Source organism: Oncorhynchus nerka, linkage group LG28, assembly GCF_034236695.1.
Source record: "Oncorhynchus nerka isolate Pitt River linkage group LG28, Oner_Uvic_2.0, whole genome shotgun sequence".
Lineage (NCBI taxonomy): Eukaryota > Metazoa > Chordata > Actinopteri > Salmoniformes > Salmonidae > Oncorhynchus > Oncorhynchus nerka.
The window spans coordinates 40,023,700-40,043,017 of record NC_088423.1 but is presented as its reverse complement, the minus strand read 5'-3'; the positions used below and the strand labels follow the sequence as shown (position 1 = coordinate 40,043,017).

The window sequence follows — 19,318 nt, the reverse complement described above, 5'->3', positions numbered from 1 at the left end:
ATTAAATCTAATTGGTAAAATATACTTAACTATCAAAAGTAAAAGTAAACGTATTGTTAGATTATGGTAAAAACTAGAATATATGAGGAGTGATAGAAACTGGTTTTTACATCAGAAGTTAATGGTTATTTGTAGGAGCCAGATGGCTTTGGAATGTACTGAGTAGAGGGGAAGGCAGTCACAGGATTGCTATAGGTGATAAGGGTGGAGAACTTTGGATTAGGCATCAAGGGGGTTGAGGTCAAATCAGATCACCTCAAGGGAGAAGGAACAGTTTATTACCTCATCACTTTGTCTTCCTGTCAAACCATAAAATATGTAAGGGCTGGAGAGAAGGAGAAGTGCATCTAAATTGGACTATATATGCTTGTGTGAAAATGTTTTTGTCTAATGCAGCTGTATTGATCCTCTGGGAAGAATTAAAGTTGGTTAAGCTTTCATAGTATCCGTTGCATTTTTTACTCTGAGAATTAGAACCTAACAGTATAAATCACTTAATTCCTTTTATTAAGCAAAGTAGACGGCAACATTTTCTTGTTTTTAAAATTTACGAATAGCAAGGTTCACACTCCAACACGCAGAGATTATTTACAAAAGATGCATTTGTATTTAATTAGTCAGCCAAGCCAGAGGCAGTAGGGATGACCATGTGTTCTCTTGATAAGTTCGAAAATTTGACTATTTTCCTCTTCTGCTAAGCATTCAAAATGTAATGAAAACTTTGGGTTTTCAGGGAAAATGTATTTGGTCAAAATTACAATATTTTCATTAGGAATGTAGTGAAGGAAAAGGAAAAGTTCTCAAAAATATAAATAGTAAAGAAAAGTACAGATACCCCAAAAAACTACTTAAGTAGTACTTTACATCACTGCAAACAAAAACACACATATAGGCTACACGAACATTCACAGTAAAGGATAATCCATGTCCATACATAATGTATGACTTTATTTGTACCTGGAGACTTGAAGGGCTGGCCTGAGCCTTGAACTCAGCATAGTTAGGTCTGACATTCACCTCTCCCTGCAAAGCAGACAGGCATCACATCAGTCATATACAGGTGCTAAGTAGCAGAGGTAACTCATATCATGCTGTCCACAGAAGTTCAATGTTACCATAGACAAACCTTTAGAAAAACCTTTGTATGTTTCTGTACTTAGCATTTAGACTCTGGCGCTAGCCAACTATATCTTTCAATATTATCCGTGTGTGTGTATAAATGCGTGCATGGTAGAGAATTATGTCATCAGCCATGGAGGACGGCACCTGTCTGTCTACAAGGCACCGCAGGCAGGTTAGGACAAAAAGCCTTGTCTGTCCCATAGCACAGCTAGTCAAAGTATCCATACATTTGACAGAGAGGCGCCTCCCCATATGTGTTCAATTATCCATTGAAATATCTGTGATGTGACGTGGTGTCGTGTTGTGTGGGACTACATACTTTAAGTAACTGCCCAGTGTTTTCAGATTTCTATGAGGTGTGACTTATAATTAATTACAATATAAGTTAAATAGTTTTCCTTCTAATTTAAAAAAAATGTAATAAGTACAGTATGTTTTAAAAATCAGCTTTGGTGTGAGCGTATACCGGTCATTAAAAATATTAATGCGAGCAGACTGCTGATTGTCCTGTTCATCCTCCTCAGAATGATGATGACATCCTCTATGAGGAAATAGCAATCATGTCTGTTTGAGATACAAGTTTAAAGTGGGATTTTCTCAAATGTCTGCTTTGGCCACAAATACAAGTATAGGACTCAACAACATGATTTGGGTATAGGAACTTTTAAAAGTGAGACTTCCACTGGACACTTACTTTGAGATGGGACAGTGTGGCATTCAGAGCCAAATGGGGTGACAGGTAACCTTGAGGTTAGTATGACGGGCCAGGAACTGAAAGGTTGCTAGTTCAAATCCCAGAGCTTCCAAATTCAAAATATGTTGTTCTACCCCTGATTAAGGCAGTTAACCCACTGTTCAGGTCCTGAGCTACAGGCAATTAGATTTGTGTATGTCATTTTAGGCTAAAACATGTTTTTAAAAGGGTCCGATACTTAAGAGGGTTAAGCACATGCCCAAATGAATTACCCCCTGGCGGGATAATATAGTTAATCTGAAACTGACTAAAAATATATGTCTTTGCAATTGATACAAACAAATGGTGCATAAAAAAGTAGTTTCAAATGAAAACCAAGATGACTGCATTGAAATATAAACAGTAGGCTATAAGCCTATTTGAATCATATTGAAATATATTTAATGTTCAATCACTTGAGTTACATTTTTCTACTTGTCTGTAATTTTATCCCAATATATGATGATCCCAATATATGATGTCTTATGTGTGCAATGATGTGCCAAAATCAGTGATTTAGTGATTTTTTTATTGGGTAAGCATTAGAATAATCCGCCTCAATATTTGTAGCCACAGGTGGTAATATCTCTATAATTGTACTGTTAAGGTAAGATTTGAATGGATAAAGCTGATCCTAGAGCAGCTCCTCCCTTGTCCACTGCGTGGATGATTTAAGGGCTTGTTTCTCTGAGCGGGTACATATATTCCTGATATAAGGGATAGAGGTCTCTAGCTTGGATATGTCTTTAACCTCTTCAGTCGACCCTCTACTTTTTTGAACATTCTGTTAAAAATCGCGCAACATTTCAGCACCCTGCTACTCATGCCAGGAATATAGTATATGCATTTGCTTAGTCTGTGTGGATAGAAAACACTCAGACGTTTAAAAAACTGGTTAAATCACTGCTGTGGCTTTACCAGAACGGCATTTACATCGAAAAGCACAGGAAAAACTGATCACTGAAAATGGGAAAATATATCCATGCGCTACTTGATCCCATTGATAAAGGTGAACCACAATTAATTGACTGAGGTTGCAGTACCTACAGCTTCCACACGGTGTCTAGAGTCTTGTCATTTCCCTTCGAGTTTTTTCTTGGTCAAACACATGCAGGACATCAGATCTAATCCGGTCTAGGACCGGATATTTTCGTTGAGTTTCTAGCCGGACATTTTTCCAGACGGACAGCTAATGATCTTTACATCGACTCCTGATGAATTTTATCGCTTATTAACGTTTACTAATACCTAAAGTTGCATTACAAACGTATTTGAAGTGTTTTGTGAAAGTTTATCGTCGACTTTTTGAATTTTAAAAATGACGTTACGTTTTGAAACAATGTTTTTTCGTTTATCACACAGTCTACATATAACGATATCTAGGCTTTATATGGACCGATTTAATCTAAATAAAGACCCAAATAGTGTTTATGGGACATCTAGGAGTGCCAACAAAGAAGATGGTGAAAGGTAATGAATGTTTTCTATTTTATTGTGCGGTTTGTGTAACGCCGAAATGCTAATTATTTTGTTTACGTCCCCTGTGGGTCTTTTGGGGTGTTGCATGCTATCAGATAATAGCTTCTCATGCTTTCGCCGAAAAGCATTTTAAAAATCTGACTTGTTGCCTGGATTCACAACGAGTGTAGGGATACCCTGCATGTGTATTTTAATGAACTTTTGAGTTTTAACTAATACTATTAGCATTTAGCGTAGCGCATTTGCATTTCCAGAGCTCTAGTTGGGACGCAAGCGTCCCGGGTAGAAGCAACAGGTTAAGCAACTGTCAAGGAACAGACAAATACGAGGCAGAGCATGCCCAGGATTTGTGGTTGAGTAGTATCAGAGCGCAATTGGAGTGGGATATTTTTAATCTGCTCAAATTACGCTCTGCTCCTCGCTCCACACTCGACCACATTCAGTGGGGCAAAAAAGTATTTAGTCAGCCACCAATTGTACAAGTTCTCCCACTTAAAAAATGAGAGAGGCCTGTAATTTTCATCATAGGTACACTTCAACTATGACAGACAAAATGAGAAAAACAATCCAGAAAATCACATTGTAGGATTTTTTATGAATTTATTTGCAAATTATGGTGGAAAATAAGTATTTGGTCAATAACAAAAGTTTATCTCAATACTTTGTTATATACCCTTTGTTGGCAAAATTGAAAACAACAGAAATCTCATATTTAAAATTCCTCAACCATACAAGTACTTTACACCATTTAAAAAGATACACTTCTCGTTAATCCAACCACAGTGTCCGATTCAAAAAGGCTTTTCGGCGAAAGCAGAACATATCATTCATTATGTTAGGTCAGCAACTAGTCACAGAAAGCATTCAGCCATTTTCCAACCAAAGAGAGGTGTCACAAAAAGCAGAAATATAGATCAAATTAATCACTAACCTTTGACGATCTTCATCAGATGACACTCCCAGGACTCAATGTTACACAATACATGCATGTTTTGTTCGATCAATTTCATATTTATATCCAGAAACCTCAGTTTACATTTGTGTCATGTTCAGAAATGCCTCCAAAACATCCAGAGAAATTGCAGAAAGCCACATCAAATAACAGAAATACTCATCATTAACTTTGATGAAATATACATGTTTTACATAGAATTAAAGATAAACTTGTTCTTAATGCAACCGCTGTGTCAGATTTAAAAAAGCTTTACGACAAAAGCACAATATTTAATAAACTGAGAACAGCGTTCAGCCACAAAAGCAAGCCATACAGTTACCTGCCAAATTGTGGAGTCAACAACATTCATAAATAGCATTATAAATGTTCACCTACCTTTGCTGATCTTCATCGGAATGCACTCCCAGGACTCCCACTTCCACAAGAAATGTTTGTTTTGTTCGATTACGTCCATTTTTGTGTCCAAATACCTCTGTTTTGTTCGCGCGTTTAGATCACTATTCCAAAGGCACAATGCGCGAGTGCAAAATCCAGACGAAAAGTCAAAAGAGTTCCATTACAGTTTGTAGAAACATGTCAAATGATGTTTACAATCAATCCTTCGGGTCTTTTTATAATAAATCTTCAATAATATTACAACCGGACAATAACGTATTCATTAGAGGTAAAAGAAGGAATGGCGCACCTGCGTGACTGCACAGTATACTGATTGGCCCCAACCTAGTCCACTTGTTGAAACAGCTGTTATTCGACACCCTTCCACAATAGAAGTCTCAAATAACATTTTAAAGACTGTTGACATCTGCTGGAAGCGTTGGGAAGTGCAATCTGGCCCCATGGACACAGCATATTGGATAGGCAATCACTTAAATGAAATTACAAACCTCAGATTTCCCACTTCCCAGGTTGGATTTGTCTCAGGTTTTCGCCTGCCATATGAGTTCTGTTATACTCAGACAGCAATCAAACAGTTTTAGAAACTTCAGAGTGTTTTCTATCTAATACTACTAATAATATGCATATATTAGCATCTGGGACAGAGTAGCAGGCAGTTTACTCTGGGCACCTTATTCATCCAAGCTACTCAATACTGCCCCCCTATCACCAAGAAGTTAACCAAATAGCGACCCAGACTATCTGCATGAACTATTTGATGGTCTTATGCCTTCCAGACTTGATGTATGGGTAATGCTTGCCGTGCTGTAGCAGAGACAATAGTCGGGTGGTTTGAATCTCTGACAATTGTTAGGGCCTTCCTCTGACACCTCTTGGTATAGAGGTCCTGGATTACAGGAGGCTTGGCTTTAGTGATGTACTGGGCCGTATGCTCTACCCACTGTAGTGCCTTGCGGTCGGATGACAAGCAGTTTCCATATCAAGTGGTGATGCAGCCAGTCAAGATGCTCTCAAGTGTGCAGCTGTATTGTATGTACTTTTTGAGGAAATGAGGGCACATGCTAAATCTTTTCAGCCTCCTGATGGGGAAGAGGCATTGTCATGCATTCTTCATGACTGTGTTGGTTTGGTAGACCATGGTGATTCCTTAGTGATGTGGAAACCGAGGAATTTGAAGCTCTCAATCCGCTCCACTACATCCCACTGCTCATGCCTCTGTTTCCTATAGTCCACAATCAAATCCTTTGTCTTGCTGACGTTGAGGGAGAGGTTGTTGTCCTGGCACCACACTGCCAGGTTGCTGACCTGCTCTCTATAGGCGGTCTCATAGTCGTTGGTGATCAGGCCCAGCACCGTTGTGTCATCAGAAAATGTAATGATGGTGTTGGTGTCGTGCGCTGCATGCAGTCATGGGTTAACAGGGAGTGTCCCCACCTGGAGGGCACTATGGTATTGAACGCTGAGCTGTAGTCAATAAGCAGCTTTCTCGCATAGGCATTTATCTTATCCCGGTGGGAGAAGGCTGTGTATAGTGCAATATAAATTGTGTCATACTGTATGTGGATCTGTTGGGGCACTATACGAACTGGTCCAGGGTCTCTGGGATGATAGTGTCAAAGCATTTCATGGCTACAGATGTGAGTGCTACAGTTTCATTTAGACAGGATACCTTGGTGTTCTTGGGTACAGGGACTACGGTGGTCTGCTTGAAAGATGTAGGTATTACAGACTGGGTCAGGAAGAGGTTGAAAATGTCAGTGTAGACACCCACCAGCTGGTCAGCGCATGCTCTGAGTACGCGTCCTGATAATCCATCTGAATATTAACCTGTTTAAATGTCTTACTCAAATTGTCTATGGAGAGTGTGATCACACAGTTGTTCGGTCTTCTGGTGCTCTAATGCATGGTTCAGTGTTTCTTGCCTCAAAACGAGCATAGAAGACATTTACCTCGTCTGGGAGGCTGGCAACTCATGGCTGAATTTCCCTTTGTAATCCCTGATAGTTTGCACGCCATGCCACATCCGACGAGCATCAGAGCTGGTGTAGTAGGATTCAATCTTAGTCCTGCATTGATGCTTTGCATGTTTGATGGCTCATTGGATGTTTTTTTTCCCACCTTCATTTAACCAAGTAGGCCAGTTGAGAACAAGTCCTCATTTACAACTGCGAACTGGCCAAGATGGAGCAAAGCAGTGCGACGCAAACAACACATGGGATAAACAGTCAATAACAATAGAAAAGTCTATATACAGTGTGTGCAAATGTAGTAAGATTAGGGAGGTAAGGCAATAAATTGGCCACAGCGGCGAAATATTTGCAATTTAGCAATTAAACACTGGAGTGATAGATGTGTAGAAAATGAATGTGCAAGTAGAGATACTGGGGTGCAAAGCAGAAGAAAAGAAAAAACATAGGGATGAGGTAGTTGGGTGGGCTATTTACAGATGGGCTATGGACAGGTGCAATGATCGGTAAGCTGCTCTGACAGCTGATGCTTAAAGTTCGTGAGGGACGTATAAGTCTCCAGCTTCAGCAATTTTTGCAATTTGTTCCAGTCACTGGCAGCAGAGAACTGGAAGGAAAGGCGTCCAAAGCAGGAGTTGGCTTTGGGGGTGACCAGTGAAATATACCTACTGGAGTGCGTGCTACGGGTGGGTGCTGCTATGGTGACCAGTTCATTGAGATAAGGTGGGGCTTTGGATGTCATCCGAGGTCAAAGCGGGATTACTTATAAATGTCTGGATTAGTGTCCCGCTCCTTGAAAGTGGCAGCTCATGGCTTTTGTTTGTGGTATGTACTCTGGAGACAACGTCGTCAATGCACTTATTAATGAAGCCGGTGACTGATTGGGTGAACTCAATGTTATCGGATGAAACCCGGAACATATTCCAGTCTGTGCTCGCGAAAAAGTCCTGTAGCTTAGAATCCGCTTCATCTGATCACTTCTGTATTGAGCGTGTCACTGGTACTTCTTATTAGAGTTTTTTCTTGTAAGCAGGGATCAGGGAGTTTTATGGTCAGAGAGTTTTATGGTCAGATTTGCCTTAGGGAGGCTGAGGGAGAACCTTGTATGTGTTTCTGTGTGTGGTGTAAAGTTGTATGGTGTAAAGGTGACCTAGGTGCATTTTGTTTCCTCTAGTTGCAAAGGTGACATGCTGGTAAAAATGAGGTCAAATTAATTTCAGTTTCCCTGCATTAATATTACCTTCCAATGGAAGCGCCGCGTCTGGATGTACATTTTCTTGTTTGCTTATGGCCCGACACACCTCGTTGAATGCTGTCTTAGTGCCAGCATTGGCTGCCCTCTGATCTTGAAGATGTATGGAATGTTATCCATATCCTGATTCAGCCACAACACTGAAAAACATAGGATACTAGTCCTTCAGGTCCCATTGATAAGATAGTCTTGAAGGGAGCTTGTCCAATTTGTTCTCTGGTGAATGTATATTCACCTACAAAACAGAGTTCAATGGCAGTCTAAATGCTGGCCGACGTGGTCTAATCAATGGGCCAGAGCGCCAGAGGTAGGCCTACACAGTAGCGTTGTATAGTATTAGCCTTAACTAGAGTTACAGACATGCTAACCTAGCCCAACCATAGTCTTGCTACTTTTCCAGGGGCACTTATATTTGTTTATATTCTAACAAGTCCCAGAGCCATTACCACACAGCAGCGCCTCATTAGCTTCCATAACATTTAACATTTTATGGCTGCAGGGGCAGTATTGGGTAGCTTGGATGAAAAGATGCCCATTGTAAACGGCCAGCTCCTCAGTCTCAGTTGCTAATATATGCATATTATTATTAGTATTGGATAGAAAACACTCTAAAGTTTCCAAAACTGCCCAAATATTGTCTGTGAGTATAACAGAACTGATATTGCAGGCGAAACCCTGAGGAAAATCAAAACAGGAAGTGGCTTCTATTTTGAAAACTCCATGTTCCATAGCCTCCCTTTGCTGGATTTAAATGGATATGAACCAGATTCCTTTTCCTATCGCTTCCTCAAGGTGTCACCAGTGTTCAGACATACTTTCAGGCTTTTATTTTGAAAAATTAGCCAGAACGATAACATCGCGTCAAGTGGTCACATGAGTTTTGCTTGCACAACAGAGTTTGGACAGCCATTATTTTCCCTCTCCTACTGTGAAAGACATTTGCGGTTGATATATGATCAATTATATATTTTAAAAACAACCAAAGGATTAATTACAAAAAACGTTTGACATGTTTCTGTGGACATTATGGAAACTATTTCTGAAAATAACGCAACAAACAAACGGAGGTATTTTGGATATAAAAATAATCTTTATGGAACAAACGGAACATTTGTTGTGTAACTGGGAGTCTCGTGAGTGAAAACATCCGAAGATCATCAAAGGTAAACGATTAATTTGATTGCTTTTCTGATTTTCGTGACCAAGCTTCCTGATGCTAAGTGTACTTAATGTTTTGTCGTGCGATCGATAAACTTACACAAACGCTTGGATTGCTTTCGGTGAAAAGCATCATTTCAAAATCTGACACGACAGGTGGATTAACAAAAGGCTAAACTGTGTTTTCCTATATTGCACTTGTGATTTCATGAATATAAATATTTGTAGTAATATTTATTGAATGTAGCGCTATGCTATTTAGCGGTTGTTGATGACACTTATCCCGATATTGGGATTGCAGCCATAACAAGTTAAATGGCTTGTCATTTAGTCTGTTGGTCTTTGCCAAGTCTGTCTCAGGTATCACTGTTAAACGATCTAAAAAGAGCACACTTAAATCGGATTGAATCATAAGTGAGCATAAAGTGGAGGGTCTGTAATTATAGCAAAAGGGTGTGAAAGACTTAGACAGCAAGAGCCCAGTTGTGAATTTGTACTGCAATTTATTCACCCTTGCTTGCTTACTGATGTGATACTGGAAGTTGCTCAATGTCAGAACCTAATGTTCACCATGTTATGTCCATGCTTTGCATGAGTACACAGGAAGTTACAGTATGTTGTCTCACTGGAAATGTTTTGATTTCTGTACATGCTGTATTAAAATGACCCTTGATATTCTGTCTCTAAAGATGTTATTGCCTCTTATATACACAGACACATCTATGGCACCTGATATTCACTTTTAGATTGCAGTGCATTTGGAAAGTATTCAGACTTTTTCCACGTTTTGTTACATTACAGCCTTATTCTATGTTTAGTTGAGCAACAACTGTACAGAAAAAAAGGCACTTACTTTGATAGGAACGCACACAAGTCAAAGTTATCATTTGAAAGGAAAACAACAATGAAGGCAATTCTTGGACCAGCCAGAAAATATGCAAGGGGGGAAAAGTTTGTGCAAGACTGCGCAAATGTCTGCATACTTGATCTGCGAAAACACTGGTGAATTGCTTTGGCTCTCATCAAAGAAAGGAAGTGTGTTCGGTTCAGTAAAGCCTCAATCATAAATTGTCCTCAGCAGTGAAATGGGCTACTTCTATATGAATGAATGAGGAGGGAGAAGACACCTCAATTCAAACTGTTGTTAGAAAATAAAATGTAGAAAATAATTTGAATTTGACAAGTTGAAACATAGCCTGTAGTAAATCGGTTTGAGGGCAGCGGGTGTTAACTATTGCATAGCAATCACATTTTGGAACAGTGAGTGTATTCTGACATCACACCGTTAGAGATATAAGGAACTCTCATATGAAAAGGTTCATCCATAGATTCTTTTTTTGTTTCTAATGAACCCATCCACCACCCTCCGTCTTCCGATGAAACATATATTTTATGCTACATACTGTATACATACATTTTCCATATACATATTTTATATACATGGTACTTTTATATACAGAAATCACATAACAATAATACATTGCCAAATATAAACTCTTTAATCCCACCCCTCAGCCACTCTCAGCCCAACCCATATACAGTATCACCATAGACCACCCTTGTTTGGTTTCGAGGGTGGTCTGAGATTGCAGAGATTCTTAGCTTTGCCTCTATTCAGCAGTTTCATCCAGAGCATCATGGCCTTTGTAGCTCTTTATGATAGCCACATTAGCAGCTAATTATAATTTCATTTTGGGAGGCAATACAGCAAATATATTGATAAAAGTCAACTTGTCCAAGAGAGATTTACATGGGTATCAAAACAACAGCCTACACGAAAACACAGGCCTTATTTTAAGTGTTTTTAAAAGATGTCAACATTTTTCCTTGAAGACACAGACTTAATGTGCGCTGGAACTTGTCAAGTTTAAATAAAGTGCTAATTGCTATTGTAGAAACTTGTAAAAGTGTGAATATGGTTTTGTTTAGTGCAAGTTGTGTATGTGCCATATTCAACAGTGTGTCTGCTGAATGTGGTGGGAAGGAGCATACTGTCAGATTTTTTTTCACAATTGTTTTTCTCAGTGGAAGTTCTCAGTGGTAAAGTGTCCAGGGATATTTAGTCATGTCCGCTCCATCTCTGTCTCTGTTTCTGTCTGCAGGTTTGCTGCTGTCAGTGAGCTGTCCCCAGTAGGCAGACCGGTGGGCAGCATCCTGGCAGCCGCCATCAACCAGACCATCTTCTACTCCATCGTGGGAGGAAACGAAGGTGGTAAGTGCAGACATTACCCCCTGGTGCCATAGATAGAAGAAACACTCACCAAAATAGGAAAACGTCATATTTCTGTTTATTAAATTATTGCAATAACATACAATCTATTGAATAATGTAAGAGAGTAATAGGATACGGCATGTGTCAAAATTGATTGATTGCTGACCTTATGACCTGATGACATGTACAGAATATGTGCCCCCGCCCCCCCCCCCTGTTCGTGTGGTCATGTGTTAGAGGGTGTTTGAACTTTTGGGGCCCATGCCCCCCTCCACCCCCAGTTTTATCTCCCTTATGGTTGTTATCTATGAAGCAGGAATGTCTGGGGCTATAGATAGCGCTGGAGCCTCAGCATTATAAATGTCCAGAACAAGCCATTTTTTAAGACCTGAATATTAAGCATCTAAAAATATGTCTACAAGGGAATTCTCGGAGTGCTCTGTAGCTCATGTCACGAACCCAACGCCAAAAGCTTGGAGGATATTTTGGTAGAGGCTCCCGAATGTTTTAACGGATTTCTGTGTACAAGCGAGGGCCATATTTCGTACATATTCAACCCGGAGGAATCTACGGTTAAGATATTCACAGACAGCGTGTCCCAACCCTTTTATCGTGCAGAACCCGAGCCTTTTTCTCTAGCGCTAAGGATGCGAGAATGGCTTAAAATAAGGCTAGCTTTGTGTCAAATGGAACGTGCCATGAGTGCTTCAAGGCTGCCAGGATATGCGTTGGAAGAACAAGTCTGTGGACGCCAGGATCTAATGGCCCTGAGAGTCACTTCCATGGGGTATACCCCGGACTCCAGAGTGACAATTTTAGCATGTGAACAATTTGACAGGTCAAATGCTACGAAAACGATCAGTCCATATGTATCCTCCAAAGCATGCAAGGATGTAAATTTTTTTCAAATAATGTTCAGTTTTAAATGGCGCGATTATCCACATTTTCCGAACCCTGATGAATAAGCTGGACAGTCTTTTCGAAAATCGTGAACAATTACGGCGATGGCCTAGGTTATCGTTGAGACATACCCCGGAACAACATAGGTTATCGTTGAGACATACCCCGGAACAACAACAAGTTCGAAGGCGGATCTTTCCCTGGCAGGAAAGTGGACAGAGCTTCGACGGAGCGCGGAAAAGACTTTGTGATGGGGAATTGGAAACGGATAATGTTCAGGGCTAACAGGACCCCATATATCTGTAAGAAATAGTTAAAATAAATGTTGAATTATAACGTGTGTTAAAATGTAGGTGTTAATTTTTGAAAATGTATACCCCCACCATTTAACTAAGGGGTAGCGCTCTTTTCTCTCAAGCTAGGGTCTGGCGCAGACAACTGTAAGATCTGAAAAAAAACATGTATTATTTTATAGTCTATTCCTACATTGGGTATGTTATGAACATTACGTTTTATTAAAGTTTGTAATAATGTACAAAGACCTGCATCCAAGGTTTTTTTAATTTTTACATAAAACACGTGTGCTGCATGTTTAAATATTATTCAAATGGGTTACTTAATTCAAACATGTCCCCCCCCGCATGCGGTAGCGTAAATACAGCCTCAAGCTCATTACCATAACGCAACGTTAGCGATTTCTAAAAATCGCAAATGAAATGAAATAAATATGCCTGTTCTCAAGCTTATCCTTTTCTTAACAATCCTGTCGTCTCAGATTTTCAAAATATGCTTTAGAACCAGAGAAAATCACTAATTTGTGTAAGAGTGGTGATAGTTAGCTTAGCATTAGCGTTAGCATTTAGCACGCAACATATTCACAAAAACCAGCCAAGGAATCAAATAAAATAATTTACCTTTGAAGAACTTCAGATGTTTCATTGAGGAGACTCTCAGTTACATAGCAGATGTCCAGTTTTTCCTGAAAGATTATTGTATAGGACACATCGTTCCGTTTTGTTACTATGCATTTGGCTACCGAAACTAACCGAAAATTCAGTCACCTACATGTCGAACTTTTTTCCGAATTAACTCCATAATATCGACTGAAACATGGAAAACGTTGTTTGAATCAATCCTGAAGGTGGTTTGTCATATTTCTCTCCATTGAAAGCACCGTCCTTGTAGCCTGGTTTGTTCTGAGATTTGAATGGAAAAATACCGGGACCTGACTTTTGCGCACCAATTGCCACACAGACACCAAGGGGACACTTGGCAATTGTAGTCTCTTATGGTCAATCTTCCAATGATATGCCTACAACTACGTCACAATGCTGCAAAGACCTTGGGAAACAAGAGAAAGAGTCCGTTCATTCCTGTCGCATTCACAGCCATATAAGGCGATCATGGAAAACGTAGCCTCAGAAATCCTGTGCATTTCCTGGTCGGTCATACATCTTGGTTTTGCCCGAAGCATTTGTTCTAAGGGACTCACAGTGAAAATCTTTGCATTTCTGGAAACGTAAGACTGTCTTCTTTCCAAAACTATCAATTCCAAGCATATTCGAGCATCTTTTCGTGACAAAATATTGCGCTTAAAACGGGCACGTCTTTTTATCCAAAAATGAAATACTGCCCCTAGAGTCTTAACAGGTTAAAGGTTGTACGAAATATTTTGGAATTCAATAAAAGGAATGTTTAAAAACGGTATCTCACCCTTTAACTATGGGAAAAACCTATTTAACAACGTCTTCCAGCTCTGTCGCGAAGTAAAATAGAATCAGAGTGTTTGTGTGTGTGTGGGGAGGGGTCTTGAGGCGGAGCAACAGGCATGTGTGTGTGTGTGTGTGTGTGTGTGTGTGTGTGTGTGTGTGTGTGTGTGTGTGTGTGTGTGTGTGTGGTTGGTTGTGTGTGTAACATAAATCCTAAGGTTGGGGGGTCCCAGAACTCTTATCTGTAGAGAACCGTTTGAAACCAAGGTGTGCACTATCATGCATAAGGCATGTCGAGATATCAGCCGAACAGCGGGGTTAAACATAGATATCTCTAATCTGCGGCCCCCACACACCCCGTTTGCAGACAGAATGTCACGACATCCCCTCCTGTTGTTTGAATTCACAGCCTGTGTTCTCTAAACCAGACATACATGGGTTGGGGTGTGGCATACATCTCTCAAAAAACTCATTCCGAACTTTTAGATAGTTAGGGACAGAACTATTTTTAACGTTGTCAGCATTGCTTTAGCGCAAACATAAAGGCCCGAATATTGAGCTGCACGGACAGATTAAAATAATAATAATAATATTCGGAATAAGGGAATCTCGCATAATGGATATTTCTGGAGGTGAGTAAAAAAACATATTTTAAGATTTGTTTGAATATTATTGGAATATTAAACCCTAGTTATTTGGGTATTTCAGGCCAAAAGCCCAATATAGGTAAAAAAAAAAAAAAAAAAAGTGTAGATATAGCGTATAACTGTTAACATTGTCTAATGGAATCTAGGATCCCCCGACATTTACGCAGCTTTACGCGATTTACCTGATCTGGAACATGATGGGGGTTCGCAGGAGCAAAAGTCTGGCAGACAATCACCAACGGCCTTTTTCGTTGTAAGTCCTTATAATTAAACACATACCCAAGAAATATTTATATATAAACATTTTAAAAATAGGTTGTACTATTTTTAAACTATTTTATGTATTTACAGCCGACATACAGCCCTTTATGATAAAGGATGCGTTATGGACAGCTGACACGCAGGACTTTGATGCAATTCTACCGTTCTGTACGAGCGCTTTTTCAAACTCACCGAGAATCCAGGGAACATCGACCCCCTCCCGACATATTCCAGACCCCAACAGGCAACGATCAACTGTGGCCCAAGTACACTGCTCAGAATCAAGCCCACCCGAATACTACTATTGGGCCGGGAACTTGCTGCTTCACGAGCCGGCGCTCCAGGGACAAGGTATGGGACCATTATACAGTTTTGTTATTAGTTATCAGCCTTTTTATTAGTTATAGATCTGTTGATAGCCTATGTTAAAACAAGGACAAATAATGTTTTTTCAGACTGCCCGGAGACAGACCCAGCAGAATCTGGAACGCTAGCGGGAAAAAGTCACACACCCCCGGTTTCGGCGATTCGTCACAACAAGCGCCAAAAAAGCCGAGGTATTTTAACTATGGACTGTTAATATATATTATTATAACGGAAAGGTATTTGACATTTGTATGTAGCTAACATATATATTTTTATATCTAATAACGTAATTATGTATGTATTATTTTCATTCAGACTCCGCACCGGCTAAAACGGCACAGACGACCACATAAATCTAGAGCTGGGGATTCCGGCGCCCGAGCATTCCGAATGAAACACCCAAGAGACCTGTTTTTAATGACATGTCAGATGTTGATGACCAGCTATTCTGTGATGCGGCCAACCTTATAGACCCAGTCAATTCTACGGCCTCAATACCTGCAGCCGAACAAGAAAGGTTTTTCACATTATTTTCCAGGGCTTTGAAATCGAGGAATGTTTTGCTATACAAACGACTGGGGGATTTAATTGAGAGACAGTACAGAGACGATATGTTATTCTGGCATAGAACAATTCCACGCATGTTAAACAGCAACCCCATTAAAAAACGCAAATACAGACGCTAAAATCATACATGTAACACCAACCATTACAGAAAGAAAAAAAAAACGAACACTCTTAATTATCCAAAAATGGCAGAACTAACGCAACGGGGAGACAGTTGAAAGCCTCTTATCCCAGATTCCAGACGAACTCCTAGAAGTTATAAGACGTATGAACGATTCAGGAACGTTAGATGAAAGCATATTAACACAGATCCATGAAGGATCCATGAAGGCGTGGCATTCTCAGACATTGTCAAATTTGAAAACCTTCTGAATATCAAGATTGTGGTTTTGTACCACAGTAGAGCTAATGCAGCTCTCTTGAAGTTCCAAAACACCCCCCAACCGCACCCCCAGATTCTGTACTTTTATGTGCAAAACGAACATTACTATGCCGTTACAAACGTCACGGCGTTCCTAGGGGCAACCTATGTGTGTAGATCCTGCCATACCGGCTACAGCCGAAAGGGGGGGCACTCGTGCCGTTATAACTGTTCTGTATGTCAGGATGCCGAGTGCCCTATGCAGACCTAAACTTGACACCATGTGAGGATTGCCATCGCACATGTCGTTCGACCTACTGTTACGATAAACACAAAAATTGAAACATGGCACCCTAAGGCCTGTAAATCTGTAAGCATTTGTGCCATTAACAAGAAATGCCCAAAATGTCATTGCAATTACAGCCTTAAAATAGATAGCCCTAAACCACATGTTTGTGGAATCCTACAGTGTCCAATCTGTAAAGGGGGTCTGAAAAGCAGAAATGCTGAAGTGGTTCAAGAAGTGCCACACAAGTGTTATATTCAGCCCTTGGCTGAAGATGAACCTTCAGAGAAATATGTGTTCTATGATTTTGAGACAAATCAACAATCGGGGATCATTTGCCTATTTTGTATCTACCATGACATTCACGGGGGAAAAGTGGTCTGCAGAAGGATCAATTGTGCACTACTCTTTCTAAAACATTTTAGAAAACCACAGTACCAAAACTTTACGTTCATAGCGCACAATGCTAGAGCCTCGACTCGTACCTTCTTCTGAACCCCTTGATACAGCAAGGCATAGCGCCGAGGGTCCTAGCGCAAGGGAGTAAAATCCTGTGTTTTGTAGATCCCGCCTTCAACCAGAGATACATTGACAGTTTAAGCTTCTTACCCATGAGATTGGCTCAAATGCCAGAGGCCTTGGGTTTTGAAAACTCTGTGAAAGGCTGGTTCCCCACTTCTTCACATCTGAGGAGAATCTACACTATATAGGATCATATCCCAGCCCAGAAATGTATGGGTGTGATCAAATGTCTCCCAAAGAGCGAGAGAGATTCATGACTTGGTATGAGACAGTAAGATATGGCACCTTTGATTTCCATAAAGAGATGGAATCATACTGTGACAATGATGTGGTTATACTTCGTGAAGGATGCCTCAGATTCAGAGAAGAGGTAATCAAAGATGCAGGTATTGACCCTTGGAGTTGTACAACGATTGCATCGGCATGCATGAAAACATACCGTACACACTATATGCCGACATCCTCTATAGCGATCCCCTCGCCTGACAACTACCGACGCCAGTTCAAGGCCTACTCTAGTGGGTCCATTCAATGGCTAGAGTATATGGCCCAGGATAAAGACATTTTTATTCAACATGCTTTGAATCGAGGGGAGAAGGCGTTTGGCTCTTACCATGTAGATGGCTACACCAAGATTGACGGGGTTGAGACCGTGTATGAGTACAACGGTTGTTTCTTCCATGGTTGCAAATCTTGCTTTGTGCCCCAGAACATATGTGTCCTAACCCAAAAGACTTTTGGGGAAATGTACCAAGAGTTTCAAGACAAAGTTGATTCGTTACAGGCTACTTACGGTCTAAAAGTGGTTGTTTTGTGGGAGCACGAATGGACAGTCCTCAAAAAGTCTGATCCTCATGTTCAAGCATTCCTTTCCAGCTTTGACATCCCAGAACCTCTGGAGCCAAGACAGGCCTTGTATGGCGGCCGTACCAATGCTTTGACATTGAGGTATGTAAGCGCAACCCGACGAGACAATAGGCTATGTGGATTTTACATCCCTTTATCCGCATGTAATGAGTTCCTCATGCTATCCTATAGGTCATCCTGAAATTATTCATCGTGATTTTGACTTACCTCAAAACTATTTTGGTCTGATCAAAGCAACAGTCTACCCTCCAAGGGGTTTGTTTATACCTGTGTTGCCTTACAGGGGCCCTCAAGGAAAACTTTTCTTTCCCCTTTGTCGCACCTGCAGTGAAAACATACAACAAACCCCATGTGATCACACCGATCAAGAAAGAGCACTGACAGGTGTATGGGTCACAGCTGAATTCTCTAAGGCTTTAGAGATGGGGTATCGTGTGGCCAAAATCTTTGAAGTATGGAACTTTCCAAAGAAATCAGACACTCTTTTTAAAGAGTACATCAAGACCTTCTTGAGATGTAAGCAAATGGCTTCAGGCTATCCTGCATCGGTCACAGATCAAGAAAGTAAAGACAGGTACATTCAAGACTATCATGACAGAGAAGGCATCCTTCTTGACCCTGACAGAATAGAGGTCAACAAAACCAAACGAAATGTGTCGAAATTGTACCTAAATTCGCTTTGGGGCAAATTAGCGCAGAGGTGTAATATGTTGACAACGTCGATTATTAAAGACCCTGAAGAATTTTTGGAATTCATTTTCGGACCAATACGAAATTTCACATTTTTCATTCTTGAGTCAAGACATTGCCTTGGTGCAATGGCGACGTAACAAGAAGTGGGTTCTACCCCGGGTAATGTAAATGTGTTTCTTGCAGCATTTACCACGGCCTATGGCCGACTTGAACTGTACAAGCTCATGGAGCAGCTTCAGAGGCGGGTACTTTACCACGACACAGACTCTGTGGTCTATGTAAGCAAACCAGGGATTGGAGCCCCCACTCAGCAACTATCTGGGTGGCTTAACGAGCGAACTCGCAGAGGGTGACCATATCACAGAATGGTCATCCTGTGGGCCCAAAAGCTATGCTTTTAGAACGCTAAAGAATCACGTGGTATTGAAAGCCAAAGGAGTGACTCAAAACTATGAAAATCCCCAGCGTGTAAACTTGGAATCAATCACACGCTTGGTTGAGGGGTTCCTAAATGACAGGAATAGTGACTTGGAGATTTTGAGCTCCTACAAAAAGATTGTTAGGGATAAAAAGGGCTTCCATCTGAGGAATGCCCCACTCATTAAAAGATTCAGGGTTGTCTATGACAAGAGAGTGCTTTTGCCTGACGGGACTACATTGCCCTATGGCTACTGACTTATGCTACAAGCTACAGGGGTCTTAAAGCTTAAGATATAATGACTGCTGTAGAAGGTTTTGACCCCCGGTTGCAACTACCATTTTCGGCCTTAACCTCTTAAGACTCTAGGGGCAGTATTTCATTGGAAGATTGACCATAAGAGACTACAATTGCCAAGTGTCCCGCTTGGTGTCTGCGTGGCAATTG

The 19,318-nt window shown here is 40.6% G+C and overlaps 1 protein-coding gene and 1 long non-coding RNA gene across 2 annotated transcripts in view; both read left to right on the top strand.

Annotated features, from left to right (window-relative positions):
• Positions 1-19,318, top strand: part of LOC115113224 (protocadherin-15-like) — a 186,219-nt gene that overhangs the window by 108,289 nt on the left and 58,612 nt on the right. Inside the window, exon 14 of the mRNA XM_065012551.1 lies at positions 11,165-11,274. Coding sequence (XP_064868623.1) covers positions 11,165-11,274 — 110 coding nt within the window. The remainder of the gene's footprint in view (positions 1-11,164; positions 11,275-19,318) is intronic.
• On the top strand, positions 12,229-12,715 carry LOC135565526 (uncharacterized). The gene is made up of 2 exons (XR_010461640.1): positions 12,229-12,287; positions 12,321-12,715. It is a non-coding gene; the product is annotated as an uncharacterized LOC135565526 (long non-coding RNA).